This window comes from Protopterus annectens, chromosome 1.part0 (assembly GCF_019279795.1).
Source record: "Protopterus annectens isolate FY-2018-M chromosome 1.part0, PAN1.0, whole genome shotgun sequence".
NCBI lineage: Eukaryota > Metazoa > Chordata > Ceratodontiformes > Protopteridae > Protopterus > Protopterus annectens.
The window spans coordinates 1,055,437,445-1,055,453,718 of NC_056725.1; the positions used below are offsets into that span (position 1 = coordinate 1,055,437,445).

At 42.1% G+C, this 16,274-nt stretch overlaps 1 protein-coding gene across 1 annotated transcript in view; it reads left to right on the forward strand.

Annotated features, from left to right (window-relative positions):
• LOC122799591 (sialomucin core protein 24-like) overlaps positions 1 to 15,238 on the forward strand; it is a 1,278,225-nt gene extending 1,262,987 nt beyond the window's left edge. The window contains exons 4-5 of the mRNA XM_044068789.1: positions 6,238 to 6,300; positions 13,130 to 15,238. Coding sequence (XP_043924724.1) covers positions 6,238 to 6,300; positions 13,130 to 13,296 — 230 coding nt within the window. The 3' untranslated portion in view covers positions 13,297 to 15,238. The remainder of the gene's footprint in view (positions 1 to 6,237; positions 6,301 to 13,129) is intronic.
• Positions 15,239 to 16,274: the final 1,036 nt, after the last annotated feature.

Below are 16,274 nucleotides of genomic sequence, written 5' to 3' on the forward strand. Positions count from 1 at the left end.
CCAGTGTGTGGCCACTCCTGGTGAGATCTGACCACAAATCAGTCTTACTAGCTAGAAGTACTTATAACGCAAGACCCCCCCCCCCCCCTTTAGCAACAACTCGGCTAGAAAAATCTTTTACAAGGCCAGTTACAGCCTCTTACACGGCGGCATACCCCTCCTCCAACTGATGGAACAGACACTTATACTGAATTGTACACCATTGCTTTATACAAGCACCTGTACAGTTGTATTGACTCTTCCATACCTGATAGAACCAAAGCAAGATCTTCAAGGAAAAACAAACCTGCCTGGTGGACAACTTCCATTAATAGGCTGTGCAATAGAAGAAAGAGATTGCTGTCTAAGAGCAGGAAGGAACGGTCTCAAAACTGAAAACGCTCCATCCTCAACTTAAAACAAGCAAATAGGACTCCTTGTGAAGTCATCCAAAGCCAACTACGAATCCAAATTGGCTTTCCTAACTAAGGATAATCACAAGGTGTTCTTTAGTTGCACCCGTAACCTCAAAGGTAAGATCCAGATTTGTGCTGAACTCTTAGCTAATGGTACTACATATATAGAACCTGTGGATATTACAAACCTGCTGGCTGACCGGTTCAGTGAAAACTTCACTCCCCTGTCCCCTTCAACGTGTACCCCAAAGCATCCCTAACACCTGTCCGCCACATAGCATCTCCGAGGAGTAGGTCTTAAATGCCGTCTCCAAGGCCAAAAACACAGCCTCTATGGGACCAGACAACATCCTGGGCTGTATTCTACATGGGTTAAAACAGGAATTAGCATCACCTTTGGGCACGCTTTTCAGTCACAAGCTAAACAATGGCTTCATCCTGGTGAAATGGAAAACAGCTACCATCATCCCTTTGCACAAAGATGGTGCATCCATGGACCTCAGGAACTATAGACCATTTAGCCTGACCAGATTGTTCTGCAAGCCTGTGGGATGAATCATCATGGACCACATTAACAAAGATATAGGAAATCTCCAAACTCTCAACCCCACCCAGTTTGGCTTTGTCAGGGGGAGGTCATGCCTGTTAAACTTTGTGGACTTCTTCGAGGCAGTCACCAAAGCATATCTGTGCATGCAGCCTATCTAGACTTTGCCAAGGTCTTTGAACAATCCTGCACTCGGGCATCATTAATAAACTCACTTAGCTGGGTATCAACCCATATTTGCAAACTGGCTCACTTATAGAACGCCTACAGTCAAAATGGGTGACTCCACCTCCTCCAGCAGACCCCGTAACTAGTGGTGTTCTACAGGGATGGGTTTTGGGACCCTTACTGTTCTGAATCCACTTCTCCGAAGTACAGGGTAAAAACTAAAGAACTGTGACTGACAAAGTTGCTGATGACTGCAAACTGGGAGCGATCATTGAAACCCCTAAGAATGTCAGCATCCTGCAAGAAGGTGTTACGCAGACTGACTGGTGCCAAAGTCATAGTCTTAAACTTAATGCAAAATAATACATTATCATCCCTTTCGGCAAGGGTGATCCTGCAAGCTTACCCCATCAATAGCAGTATCATAAGCACACGGTCAAATTACCATTTCTTTTCTTTACCCTAAGCCAGAAACTGCACTGACTGGAAGCAGTCTTCACCCTGGTAGATGCTGACATTTGTGCAGTCACTGAGACCTGGTTTAAGGCTGCAGAGAGCCACCCCAGATGTAACACACAGGTTGACAGCAACCTTAACTTTGATCACCATGTCTCCACAGTTTTAAGAAGGGCATTTTGTATTTTTCATCTCATAAGTAAAGGTATTGCCTCCAGAAAAAAGAAGTTATAAACCTCCCCCCCCCCCCCCCCCCGTACTCTTCCGTCATCAAGCCAGTAATAGAGTACAGTGCTCCCTTTGGTGTGTTCCTTTCCAAACGTGCAGTAATTGGAGAAGACCACAAAGGTTCCTTGCAAAGAAAATTCAGGATCTTCAAGATATGTCTTATGCGGACAGAATGAAATCATTGTCACTTTACTCTGTGTCATACATATTGCTCAGAGGCGTCCTGCACCTTGCATACAGAGCAATCTCTGACTCAGCTTTAATGGAAATGCACATTCACAAGTCAAGTGGCACACTAGTCACTTGTTCAAAGGACCTTAACCTGGTATGTGATATCAACAGAACTTGCTAGAGAGACAGATTGTCTAACAGAGGTTGCCCCAGTTTTGGAACAAGCTTCCTGTTCATGTTAAACAAAGCCCTTCGTTGGCCCTATTTAAGGGTAATTTAGACACTTGGATGGGTAACTGGAAATTCAACCCAGGGGTTTCACCTGTGTCCCTCTTGGACAGGGGCAATAGATGTTGATTTTAGTATCTGCTTCAACCGGATACCCTTGGAAACGCTGGTTGAAGTTGGCTATACTTGCAAGGGCCCTGGGGACGTTAGACTAGTAACCTATGATCCTATGTACAGCTCCAAAGGTGTTTGCAGAGTGTCTAGCTCCATTGGTGGCTCATTGCAGACTATATGACATTCACATAGTTCCTTATTTAGATGACTTTCTTTGCAGAGCCTTTTCCCAGATGTCAAACATGGGTTTCTTCTTACCAAGCTGGGTTTACAAATGAATGTTCAAATATCCATCTTAACTCAGTCACACAAGATTCTCTTTGTGGGCTGCCTTCTAGACACCTTTCAGCAAAACACTCTTCTTGCGCAGGAGAAAGTGGCTTTTTATCTGGAAAATTTCCTGACCTTCTCCAATCAGGATCAAGCTTCTGGAAGAGAATATCTCAGGATTCTAGAGTTTATGGCTTCTGTGATTCTTGTAATTCCTCTCACCAGATTATATGAATAAAATTCAGTGTCTTATTTAAAAAACTCTCACACAGAGACACATGGACACACACACGGACTCCACATCTACATTCTGTGGAATTTCAGAATCCAATTTTGGGCTTTGTAAAAAAAAAAAAAAAAAAAAATCTAGGTATCCCCTTTTCTCCTCTTATCCCAATTCAGTCTGTAAATACAGGCACCTCAGATTTTGCTTGGGGAGCAGTTTCTGTGGTGGGAAAGGTTCAAGGCTTGTGGAACACCTCATACACACCAAAGTACATAAATGTCAAGTCTATGCTGGCTGTGACCCATGCATTGAAATCTTTTCATCTGTTGTCCTCTGGATTTCTTCTGGTGGTAACAGACACCACCACATTGATTTGGTACATTAGCAATCAGGTGGGCACCAGTTCATATCCGCTGGGTAGGCTGGCTATGATGACTTGGGAGGGAGCTCTGTAGCACGGTTTAACTCTCTCAGCATCTTACATTGTCAGAGCAAATATAGTGACAGGCTAGCTGAGCAGAACTGGGACAGACCCTCAAATGGAAATCGAACAAGTGAGTCTTCCAAGAGTTGCTCCAGTTGTGGGGAACACCTCAAATAGATCTGTTTCCTTCCTTTCAATACAGACAGCTGAACAAATTCTGGACCATAGCTAGTTGTGAGCAGGCCTAGAAAACAGATGCAGTTTAATTTCTGTGGTCTGGGATGTTCCTTTGTTTTTCTACCCTTTCCACTAATATCCAGGGTTGTTTTTCTTTCAGCTTTTCCCGGTTAGGGATGACCACAGAGGAACTCCAGTCCATTAATGATTGGCAGTTGATTTTTATGGTGCCGAGGTGCCAGCCCAACGCCAAACCTTCAACGAAGGCACGCCCATTCGCGCATGTCTTTCGAATGCCACTCTACCACGGGGAGGACATGCAGACTCCACACAGAAGGCGCTCCAGCCGAGAATCGAACGGCAGAACCTCTTGCTGTGAGGCAACAATGCTACCACTGCGGCTTCCACTAATATCCAGGGCAATTATGAATATTCAGAAAAACTCTCCGGAACCCTTTGTGGTGACTTCCATTTGGTCCTGGCAGCATTGGTTTTCCACTCTTACGGAATTTGCCAAGGGCATTTACTACAAGCTTCCTCACAGACTGTACTTGCTCACACAAGACATGAGGAACTTGATACACTCCAGTCTCATACAAGTTCAACTAACTGCCTAGATGATTCAGTTTTGATTCCTTATAGGCAGTTCTTTCATGAGGATGTGCAGCAGGAAGCAAACCAGGCCAAGAAAACATGCTACTAGGAAATCTTATATTAACAAGTGTAAAACATTTTTTAGTTGGTGCCTAGCTTGTTGTCCCATCAGGGATTACGCACCAGTAGTTCTGAATTATTTGTTACACCTTCCTTTGGCCTGTTTTATTCCTCTGTCAAGGTGCATCTTGCAGCCATTTCAGCATGTCTGCCCATGGATCCCCTCCTTTCTTCTGTGTTCTCTGTAAAACAGTTTTTGAAGAGGAGTTTACATTTTAGGCACCTAAAAAAACACGTGGCTCCTTCGTGGGGTCTTAATTTTGTGCTGGAATAGTTAACTGCGTCTTTTTGAACCAGTTTATCAGGCAAATTTAAGGTTCATCACATGGAAGACTTTGCAGATGTCAGAGCAATAATGAAGACAAAAAGAGTATCTGAGTTGCAAGCTGTCATGGTGGGTGAACTCTGTCTGGCCTTTCATAGAGATAGGGCCTCATTTATGTCCAAAGTGGTTTCCAGAGTTTACTTTGAATCAAGTTATCAATTTCCATGTGTTTTCTCCAGATTCTCAGAGCCAGGGAGAAATAATTCTAAATACTCTGGAGGTGCATAGGCAGCACAGGTACCGTCATGACAGAACCTTTAGAAAAACTGATCAGCTATTTATTTTGAGGGGACAAAATAGGGAAAAATCCATGTCAGAACAGACTTTTTAAGTGGTTGTTCTCTGCTATTTTTTTTTTTATTATACCTACCATGGTAAATCAGTTCCAGGCAGTGTCAAGGCGCATTCTGATACAGCCCTGGTATCTGTGATGGCATATTGGAAAGGGGTGAACGCTAGAAGCATTCTGAAAACAGCAACTTGGTGCTATGTACGTGATTTTACAAAGCATAACCGGCAGGATTCCTTTTGCATGTCCTGGACTGGTTTTGTACATGATTTTACAAAGCATTACAGGCTGGATTCCTTTTGCATGTCCTGGACTGTCTTTGCTCGGACCATTCTCCAGAGACTCCTGCATACTTATCCTTCCTCCTCCCAGGTTGGGTAGTATTTGGTAGTTAACCCATATAGCCAAAAGGCTACTGTAGCAGTGAGAATGCTGAACGTAGTACATTTGCGCAAGTTGCACTTAGCATAATTGTATAAGTTCAAATTCCTCACTGCTGCATTAGCTGTACTCACCCACCGTACCTCTTTTGTACATAGTTGCTTGTTGGGATGTAAAGTTTTGGAGTACTGCTATATTTTTAGATGTTTGGGAGGAGAAATCATTTTCTCTCTTTATGGGCAATAAAGTCCTGACATTTTCCTCTCTCTGCTAATTTCTCTCCTTTAGGTTGACCATTTAGCAGTCAGACTAAATTTGGGAGAGAGCCTTGTGAATCTGTTTAGTTGTATCCTAGGCAGGATACAACTTCTGTAGCCGAAAGGCTAATGCATCAGTGAGGAAGTCAAAATGTGTTCTGTTACAGTAAGTGTAATTTACATAACTATAATTTCTTCCACTAGGGTTAAGGTTAAGGAGAGACCAGCACTCCATGGAGGACATATTGCAACTCGTACTAATTGTATATCATTTGAAAGGTGCAGTCTCTTAAGCATCACCTTCTTCCTAGAGAGTTGCTTTTTTGACTCCTGGATTGACATGACCAATGACACCCGGAAGTAGTGAATGGTGAAGATGCACAGAAGTATGTGTTTGTGATAGAAATTAGGTTAGGCAGTGTTTTACAGGAGTACTAATCCACTGAACATGATCTTTAGCCAGTAAAGAGATTCTTGGTAGTGCGGAAGAGGTGTTTCTTTTGAACTGTTTTTCCTGTGTTCATTCATTCAGAGATTTGTACTGTTTGATGTTTTCTTCTTTGTTCTTTCATTCTTACCAAGAGTTGATGCTGTAGTAAGCAGATGGGAAGAAAGCCTGTGTTTCTTTGCGCACAGTCAATTATCAACATTTCCCTACCTAGCTTTGAAGGTAACAGCACTGCCATTACATAATGAAGCAGCTCTGCATTACAAGCTTGCTTTACTATTTAAAAATGTCACTTCCCAGTATGTACGCTTCCTCATAAGATGTGAAATTGTACTGTTTAAATTTTCTTTGTTCCTATCAGTTTTATTAATGGTAAATGTATGTGGTATTTATCTACTCTTTTTCTCGGTCCTGAACAGGTCAGAATGCAAGTACCACAGCAGTTGCTACAACATCAGTGCAAACAGCTTCTGCTTCAACAGGTAATTTCTTGTTAGTATTTGATCAGTGCAACTTCATGCTCATGGTTTTGAAAGATTGCAGTGGTCAGTGAAGCAAGCTTTGAATATCCCACTATAATTGTATTTTTAGTTGAGATTTGCTTTCATAGTCCAGTGACATTATATCTGGAATGTATAGAGACAAAGTAAAGCGGAGTGCTCATGTACTATATGATGATCTTCGTATTTCACTGTTGAAGTCATCACATTTGGGTTATTTGCCTGCAGGTAGCCCTCAGCCGACCTGAATACCAGAGTCTTGGATTCCTGTGTCGGATGCTGTCTCTTCTTCCATGACGTCAGCTTGTCAGGGGTATAAACATGCAGCCGATGCCATTACATCAGCCTTTCTTGCCGTGCGGTGCCCGAAGCAGAAGTAGTTCGCAAGTGCCGGTCGGCCGACTCCTGAAATTTTTGTTTTCGAGTTTCAGAACCGAAGTCTTCAAAAAAAGGTAAGTACCCCGTTGGGGATCTTTTTTCTTGCTCCAATCGATGTCAGTAAAAGTTAACAATTGTCTTAGCTGTGGAAAGCAAGTACCTCATAAAAATTTCATTTGTACTGCATCCCCTGCTTAGGCCCAGATCACAACGTCCCTCGCTGTTGGTTTTGTGCTTTGTTCAATCCCTAAACTATTCGTCGTCGGGCTATATTTGCAGCAAATTATTTTGGTACTCTGTATCCGTAGTCCGAAATGGCTTTGGTAAGCCATCTGACAACCGATCTTCTGAAAAAATGTATATTCGCATTAAACCAACTTTTTTTTTTTTTTTTTTTTAGCTAAAACTACTGAGTTTCTCAGGTCCAGAGTACGCACTATGCCTAGAAAACAGACGACCAAAGTGCATGCTCAAGCTCCCATGCCTCAGAAACAAATGCTTAGAATGGCTGAAGACCTTATCACCCTAATTAGGGGAAGCCAGCCTTCCCCTGCTAAGAGACCAAGAATTTAGTTTCTTTCTGATTCTACAGAGCAGGAGTCCGATGACTCTGACCCTTTTGATTATCAGGACATACCCTTATCTACTTTTGAGGATTCAGATGCAGAGGAATCCATTCCCTCTGCCTCCCCTCCAGAGGATTTTTCTTTTGGTGAAAACTTAAGTGAGCATTTCTGCTCGGAATGCCAGAATTATCCTCAGTCCAAAAAGAAACTAAGAGAATTTTTAGAGTTGCCTCAGCACAGGCCCCTAGCTATACCCCCTGACTTGGATGTTGTAGATGTCTTTATGGAATCCGGTCTTACTCCAGACACTTTACCACCACTGGCCCCTAGAAAACCTGACTGGTACTACAGAGTACCTGATTCTCACAAATTTATCTCTTAAGAATCCTTCTGCAGGTCCAGAGACCATTTCCCAGGGGCCTAAAGGTATTAAGGTTACTACAGCCCAAAACCCTACTCCTTCAGACAGGGATTCCAGAGCTTTAGACAGATGGGGTAAGAAGGTATATACCTCTGCAACTCTTGCCATTAGGGCATTGAATTGCCAGTTTCATATGTTGAAGTACCAGTAACATATTATGGAACAAATTAAATAAAAAATGGTGTTAGTTCCAGATTGTGCAGAAAATAAAGATTTACAAGAGTTAATGCATTCTGCAAACCAAGGTAGTAAGCATACTTTGCAGTGTGGCTTTGATGCCCTAGAAGCATCTTGCAGGGCTGCAGTCACTGGATCTGTACTGAGAAGGCATGCTTGGCTGAAGGAACAAACCTTGCCAGACCATGTCAAATCAAAATTACTAGATGCTCCTTTAAATCAGGACCATTTGTTTGGCAACAAAGCAGAAGAGATTCTTAAAAAGATGGAAGAAAAAGCTAAATCTATGCAAAGTGTTAAAGAATTCTTACAAGTGCAGCCACCTAGATTCAGTAGACATTGGCCTACAAAAAACTGGTCCTTTCCAGCCCCTTTCAGGACTTCACAGTCCAAACCCAGGGGAACCAGACCACCAAGACTACAGTCTCAGGTTATGCAGAGATCTAAACAGTGGAGTGCTCCCACCTCAAAAACAGTGAGTGGCAAGCCACCTCCTTATGGTAAACATTTACAATGACTTGTCAATTATCCTTCCCAGACCTGCCCATCTACTTGTGCCCCTAGGAGGAAAACTTGCCCTTCATGCCAAAAACTGGATGTCCATTACTCAGGACCGATGGGTTCTAAACATTGTATCCAAGGGGTACAGATTCTACTTCCATTCTCTGCCAACCCCAAGTGGGTTTCCAGACCTTCCTCCAAACCAGTGGGCAGAGGCTCAAAAGCAAGTACATTCCCTGCTCAAATATCAGGGCCATCCAACCTGTTCCAGTAGAACAAAGGGGACAGGGTTTCTACTCCAGACTGTTCTAGAGCCCAGCAAAGAGGGCTCTTGGCGCCCAATCCAGGTTCTATCAATTCACCTTTCTTGTAGTCCCAAAATTCAAAATGCTAACCCTGCAACAGCTTCTCCCTATGCTAGCCTAGGATGCCTGGCTAGTCACTCTAGACTTAAAAGAAGCCTATCTGCACATCCCCATAAGGGAGTCTTGCAGGAGATATTTCTGCATCAGGGCAGGCTCTATGCACTATCAGTTCTCTGCACTTCCCTTTGGCTTACCTACTGCGCCTAAAGTATTCACAAAGTGCCTGGCTCCAGCCATTGCATACTGCAAGCAGAGAAATATTCAAATTTTCCCATACATGAACGATTGCCTGATTCAGACGGACAGTCAGGAATTACTACCTCAACACCTGGCATTTGTAAAAAGACTCTTATCTTCACTGGGGTACACCATCAATGAAAAGAAATCACAACTGGTGCCCAGTCATAAAATTTTATTCCTGAGAGCAAGCTTGAACAAAACTTCCCAGATGGCTTTTCTCACTCCAGAAAAACAGATCTGTTTGAACAACTACTTCAAACACGTGGCCACCAAAACCTAACTATCTGCAGGGAAAATACTGCAAGCCCTAGGGTTCATGGCCTCATGCGTTCTGCTAATTCCATATGCAAGACTGCATATGAGGAACCTTCAGTGATATTTAAAAATTCTTTGATGCCAACATTCTCAGGACCTGGAAACAGTCATTCTGATCATTCCTTGTCTAAGGGCAGAGTTCTTTTGGTGGGCAGAAGCATGAAACTACAACAAGGGACTGCCTTTCACTCAACCCCTTGCCGCCCAAACCTTGACTACAGACGCATCAGAATATGCATGAGGAGCGCACATGGCAGGCAAATGCATTCAGGGAAAGTGGACCCCAGGACAAATTCTCCTGCACATCAATCAAAAAGAGATGCTAGCTGTACAGTATGCTCTGACAGCCTTCAAATACCTAATCTTTCCAGGACAGCTGCTGATAAAAACAGACAACACCACAGTTATGTGGTACATGAACAAACAGGGGGGCACCCATTCTTACAAACACTGCAGGTAGCCATGGCCCTGTGGAACACAGCCTTGAGCAACCAAGTGCATCTGCAAGCTCAGGTCCTGCCAGGCAAATACAGTTCACTGGCAGATGACATGAGCAGAAATCTCCTGGACCCACACTAGTGGAAATTGGAGCCCAACACCTTCAACCTTCTAATCCAGAGGTGGGGGACACCAGAGGTGGACCTCTTTGCCTCCCCTGATAACCACCAGTTGAGCAAATTTTGCACCAGGAACCACCAGTTGAGCAAATTTTGAACCAGGAACCCTCACAGCAGTGCCTGGAAGGTGGATGCCTTATCCTTCAAATGGGAAAACCTCTCAATTTGTACCTTTCCCCCTCTGCCCCTCCTCTCAAAGGTACTACTCAAGATCAGACAGGACAGCCCAAGGGCAATTCTTATTGCCCCAGATTGGCCACGTCAGCACTGATACCCACTTTTACGCAGTCTAACAACAGTGCCACCCTGGCACCTTCATCAGACAACCTTCCCTGCTGTCTCAGCAGGAGGGATAGATTTTGCATCCACAGCTACAAACCCTAAACCTTGCAGCCTGGCTTATCCCCTGAATACTCCACCAGCAACCCTCAGCAAGCAGGTGCTGGACGTCATTCTTGAGGCCAGAAGGCCTAGTACTAGAAAATCCTACGCTGAAAAGTGGAAAAGATATTGCTCTTGGAGTCAGTCTCAGGGAAAGGGCACAGCTGTGCCCTCCTTACCTTAGATCCTCGATTACCTAGCAGAGCTACTCTACAGAGGCCTATCCTTCTCCTCCATTAAGATTCATGCCTCTGCCATTTCAGCTCATCATAATACTGTGCCACCTCTATTTCTCACCCTCTCATCAAACAATTTCTGAGAGGGGCTAACAACTTAAGGCCCCCTAGGAGAGCACCCATCCCTGCCTGGGACCTTAACTTTGTACTGGAAAAGCTCACGCTCCCCCCTTTTGAACCTGCAGCTTCAACAGAGTTAAAGTTCCTTTCTTGGAAAACGGCCTTGCTTTTAGCCATAACCTCAGCTAGAAGAGTGTCTGAGTTACAGGTACTAATGGCTGTGGAACCCTTCATTATTTTCCATGCTGACAGGGTTTCCCTCAGGATTAACCTGTCCTTCATGCCTAAGGTGATCTCCAGTGTGGCTCTAAACCTAGCCATCCATTTGCCAACCTTCTTCCCTAATCCTCAAAATAAAGGGGAGAGGATCCTGCACTCCTTGTATGTGCACAGACAGCTCAGGTTCTACCTTGACAGGACTAAACCTTTCAGAAAATCTGACCAACTGCTAGTCAGCTTTGCTACAGGGGCAGAGGGCAAGGCCATTTCAAAGCAAACCATTTCCAAATGGATAGCACACTGCATCCATTTCTGCTGCAAGCACCATGGAAAACCTACCCCACAGGGGATCAGAACACATTCCACTAGGGCTACTTCCACCTCTACAGCATTTCTCAGGGGAGTCACTACCAAGGGACATTCTGGAAGCTGCAACCTGGAGTTCTGCACACTCCTTCACCAAACATTACCACTTACCTATTTTTTCTACATCCAGAGCTGGATTTGCTACAGCAGTCTTAAAAGGCCTGCTAGCCAGCCCTAACTCCACTTGAATGCCTCCACCCTTCCTCAACTTTGGGAATCAACCCAAGTGTGATGACTGCAACAGTGAAACACGAAGAACATAGTACAGTTGTGTACACTTGCCATAAATGTAGATGTTTGAGTGTATTCACTGTTGCAGTCCTGGGTTCCCTCCATCCAGCCCCCTGTTTTTCTCCATCCTTTCTACCTATCCTCTGTATGGCAATTTTTTATGGCAGGGGTATTTACTTTTTGTTGGTGGTGTTCCACAACATGTACTAGCTTTCTATTTGGGTGGCTCCTGACATCTGGGGCAAGAAAAACTGATGTAATGGCATCGGCTGCCTGTTTTATACCCCTGATGACCTGACGTCATGGAAGAAGCGGCAGCATCCGACGTAGAAATCCCAAGGCTGTGGTATTTGGGCCAACTGAGGGCTACCGGCAGGCAGATAACCCAAGTGTGATGACTGCAACAGTGAATACACTCAAACATCTACATTTTATGGTAAGTGTACACAATTGTACTTTCTTCCTTTTTGCCTAAGGTAACCTCAGAGTTAAGTCTGAATTAACCTGTACATTTGCCTGTTTTTTTTTTCCAAGTTTTAGTAATAAAGGAGCAAAGTTTACTTCATTATTTGGATGCTCCCTGCCAAATTAGATGATTTTAAGGCCGAACCAAAAATTTTGGGAAAAACTAACCAGCTTTTATTTTTCCTTTTCCAACTCTTGTTTGGGTAAGCCTGTTTCAAAATGACCCTATCCGGATGGCTGTCCGACTGTGTCACCTTTGCTACTCATTCAAAGGGATTTCTTTACCTTTTAAGACTAAGGCTCATTCTGCCAGAGCAATTTCTACTTCATTTGCTCTTTTTTTTTTCAGGCTTCCATTGATATTTGTGTGGCAGCTACCTGGTGTAACACTCATACTTTTGTGATCCACTGCAAATTGGGCATTCAGTCTAGGTCTAGGTCCACCTTTGGCTCCACCATATTGCAGAATGTTTTCTCTTGGGACCATTTTGTGGGTTTTATGTCTGGAACTCTGTCCCACAGGTTAAGATGGATGGGAAAGACGACATCAGATACAGAAGTAATGTACTTACAGTAACAGATCCTTGTCTTTTTCTGTCCTGTGCCCTATGAAAATTGTCATTTTTAGCTGTGCAGACTGGGCCTGAAGCCATATGTGGGTGGGCTTTATGCCATTTTTTTTCTTTCATATTTCTCCTTGAGTGTTTTTTCACCTTTCTGCTGGTAGCAGTAATTGACCAAACAATCTGTGGAGATTCATTTAGAGCAGTGTGGATAGAGAGGAGGTGGAAGTCCAGGACTGAAGATTAACCCACAGGCTGAGAAGGACAGAAGATGACACTTTATCATTTTAGTAAGCACACAGCTTTCATTTATACTACTGCATTTGTCTTTCTTGAAAGATCTGCTGATCTGACTTTGAAGCCCATCTACAGTGGGTAACTATAGGAATTTCTCTAACGTTTATCTTGATGCACGTTGAATTTTCTTTCTTGCGTGCTTAGGGTTGTGTTCCTTTCCTAATGGAAAAATGATATTAGATGCCAGGCTTGTGAGCAGTGGAACACACTTTCTAAGTCTGAAAGGAGTTGAGTAAATCTGAAGCACTAAAATTGGTTGTTGCACAACTTCAGATTTGAAGTTTTAATAGATCTCATTATTGAAATGTACTGATTCAGAATGTTTAAAAAATGGTCACTCCCCCCTTAATTTTGCATCTGAATGCTCAAATGGTCTTTAGTTTTAATGCTGTTTATTGATTTGTGTTTAACAGGTACACCGGTTACTACAATGTCTCCAACTACTGCTCCTCACAAGAAAGCAACCTTTGATGCAGCCAGTTTCATTGGTGGGATAGTTCTGGTTCTCGGACTCCAGGCTGTTATCTTCTTTCTCTACAAGTTCTGCAAGTCCAAGGATAGAAATTACCATACTCTATAAAAAAAAAAAAAAATAAAAAGGGAAAAAATGTCATAGGCCCTTTGCAATTGCTGAAGGCAGTTATTTGTTGCTGGATTAATGTTAATGTTACCATTTATGGAGATATCACTTGTCAGAGTTGGTGTTTAAGTAAATTTTGTTTCCTACTGTGGTTGTCCGTGCAGCATATCTTGTGACAGAGCTAGATTGAAGGATCTTTGCCAAAACCTGTGCTGCCTGTTTCGTTATTTCAGACTGTGACTTCATGTAAAAACTTAATTTTTGCTTTTACCACCATGGAACGGGTTCTTTTGTTTTTCTTTCCTGTACCTAAAATGCCAAATGTGTGTGCATTTCTCTGCCTTGTTCAAATACCATTTGATTTTTTGAATTTAATTATTTTCAATTTTGCCTCAAGTCGTAGAGGTAGCATTCATGCTTATGTTCCATAATGTTAATGGGATTGGCTGTTATGCATTACAAAGGAATCCAAGCATTCTACTAATATATGACCCATACTGTTTATTTCCATTTATTAGTGTAAATCCAGATATAGTTTCCATTCATCCACTGGCGTGCTATAAACATCTTATCCCTCCTTTGGTAAATTCATCTGTTCCCATTGCCAACTCATGCATTTATGTAAAAATGACCATCATGCCCAGCACAGATGTTTTTCCTTTTAAAAGGGAGTAGTAGTAGCTGCTTACCATATCTAATATCCCATATACTACACTGGTTGCTGAAATGCAACCAGGATATCCCTCATTTTGTAGTAATAGAGTTGATGAGCACCGAGAAAATAGACTTGATTTTTTTAACTAGAAAAGAAGATGACAGAAAATTTTGAGCTAGACCTTTCTTTCGGTCTTAACACCTAGATAAAAAGTTAACTTAAGTGTACAATTAATTGTTTGGTCACTGAGAGAAATAGTGTGTCCCTTAACTGTGTAGTAGTAAAAAAAAAAAAAAAGTACAGAATAACAAGTGAGAGCATATAGAAATGTATTTGACTAAGGAGGAGCACAAATTTATTTGAGTAGTAGTTTTACTCTCTGTATTGTTGACGGTGGTTAACTGTTAAAAATGGGACTTTTTCATTTTGTATGACCCAGATTCTTGAGTTCATCTTCTAGGAAATGTGTTTACAGCTGAGGCACCATTATTTTTGAAGGAAAAACTCTTACTGAAGTAGTAATATTGCCATTTCTCAAAGGTTGTAACACATTAGCTGGACAGTGTATTTTATTGGTGCTGGTATTTTTTAATATATCTGTACATTTTACACCATGTTTGGTAGATTATTATCATTGAAGATGTTTGAACTTGATTTTATTGAGGATGTTTGTTTTGTAGTACATGGGCAGCAGAAACCACTTGGTTCTTAATTTACTTCTGTCCTTGCATGCCTCAGTGTGCTTTGCCACATTTTTGCCAGAGCTGTATTTTGCGCTTGTATAGTAAACAAAAAAAAAATGTTAATCCAAGAATGTAAAAGATGGCTTTATGCGTCAGCTGTTTTTGAAAATACGATGTGTAGCAAAAGCCTTCTGTCTTTTGATGCTGCCCTTGCTGTTACCAAATCATTGTATTTATTTTAACAAGTGTACATATTTCAGGTCTGTAAAACAAAAGCTTTCATTTTATTGCACAGTTTCCCATTTCTTTGTATGTTGCAGACTAATGGAAGCAGACTCCATTGGTAGTTTGTGCAGAGGACTAAGGCTGTGTGAGATCTTAGCAAGCATGTCACTTAACTAGACAATGCTCTGGGGCAGTTGGGAAGTTGGCTAGGCTCATCAGTGATGGATCACTTGCCTAGTTTAACCAGCAGTGCACCTATGACAGCATTGGTCCATTACTCCAGTTAAGATGTAAATTAAAATCAAAATTAATGCTTTTATTGTTCTTGCATTATCTGCAAATTGTCATTGGTGCACATAAATCTTTTATTTATATTGAATAGTGGTAGTGCATTTTTTCCACTTAATTTACCCAGCTGCTTGCTTTCAACTTTAGGCTGCCATTTTGATATTTTTGTACTGCAGTGATATGACAGACATGCATAATCACATAGTCAAGGCAAAGGTTTAAAGGACAGTATAAAATTACCTGTTAGCAATATTTTCTACTTACTAGTCATTCATTGTTTGACATCCCTCCAGTTATCCCTGCTAATGCATTTTAATGCATGAATAGTTTGCATACCCATAGAAACAATGTTAATAGTGTCAGAGTTGATTGTCACGATTAGTGCAGTCTTTGTGTACTTTGCAGTACAGCATGCAAAACTTTGTATAATATTAGTGGCTTTGCTTGTGGCACAGTGTTACCGTATAATGCAGTGGTGAGTAGTGTTTTTGCCCCAGACTGTAAGGTTACCAAGGAGTTGGTTGTATTAGTGACTGACCTGCTTGTTCCCATTTGTTGAGCAAGGACAGAACTTCTTGTACTGAACAAAATTACATTGTAGAGACCTCCAGAAATGTTACCTAATCTTGTTTTTTCCCCCTCTGTCTTTATGTGGGAATATGTGGTCCCTTCCATAATTTTAAACAGCTTCACCCTTTCCCATACTACTTTTGGCAGTCTGAGAATTCCTTGTAACACTTCAAAGCCACTAATTGTCATTTTGGCAGATTTATGTTTTGTAAGCCTGAGCAGAGATGGGGACAAAACTGGTAAGAAGATATTCTTTTCCAGTTATGCCAAAAAAAAAAAGATAAGGACATAAAATGGTTCAATTCAGCATGCAACATCCTTTCCAGTGTACTTTTGTTTGCCTGTTTCAGGGAGATTGATGCTGGTTAACTGTTTCCACTCCATGGGGGTACCCTAGGCCGCTCACTTTTTCCCATAAACTGTCCTTTAATAAGTGGAACTCTTGATGAACCCTTACCAATAACAACATAAGCAAATGCCCCCTGCTTCAGCAAATTGGTAGACATCAAATTTACAGTAAAAGGAATTTGGCAAAGGCGTAGTCTTGCCTTTCCATT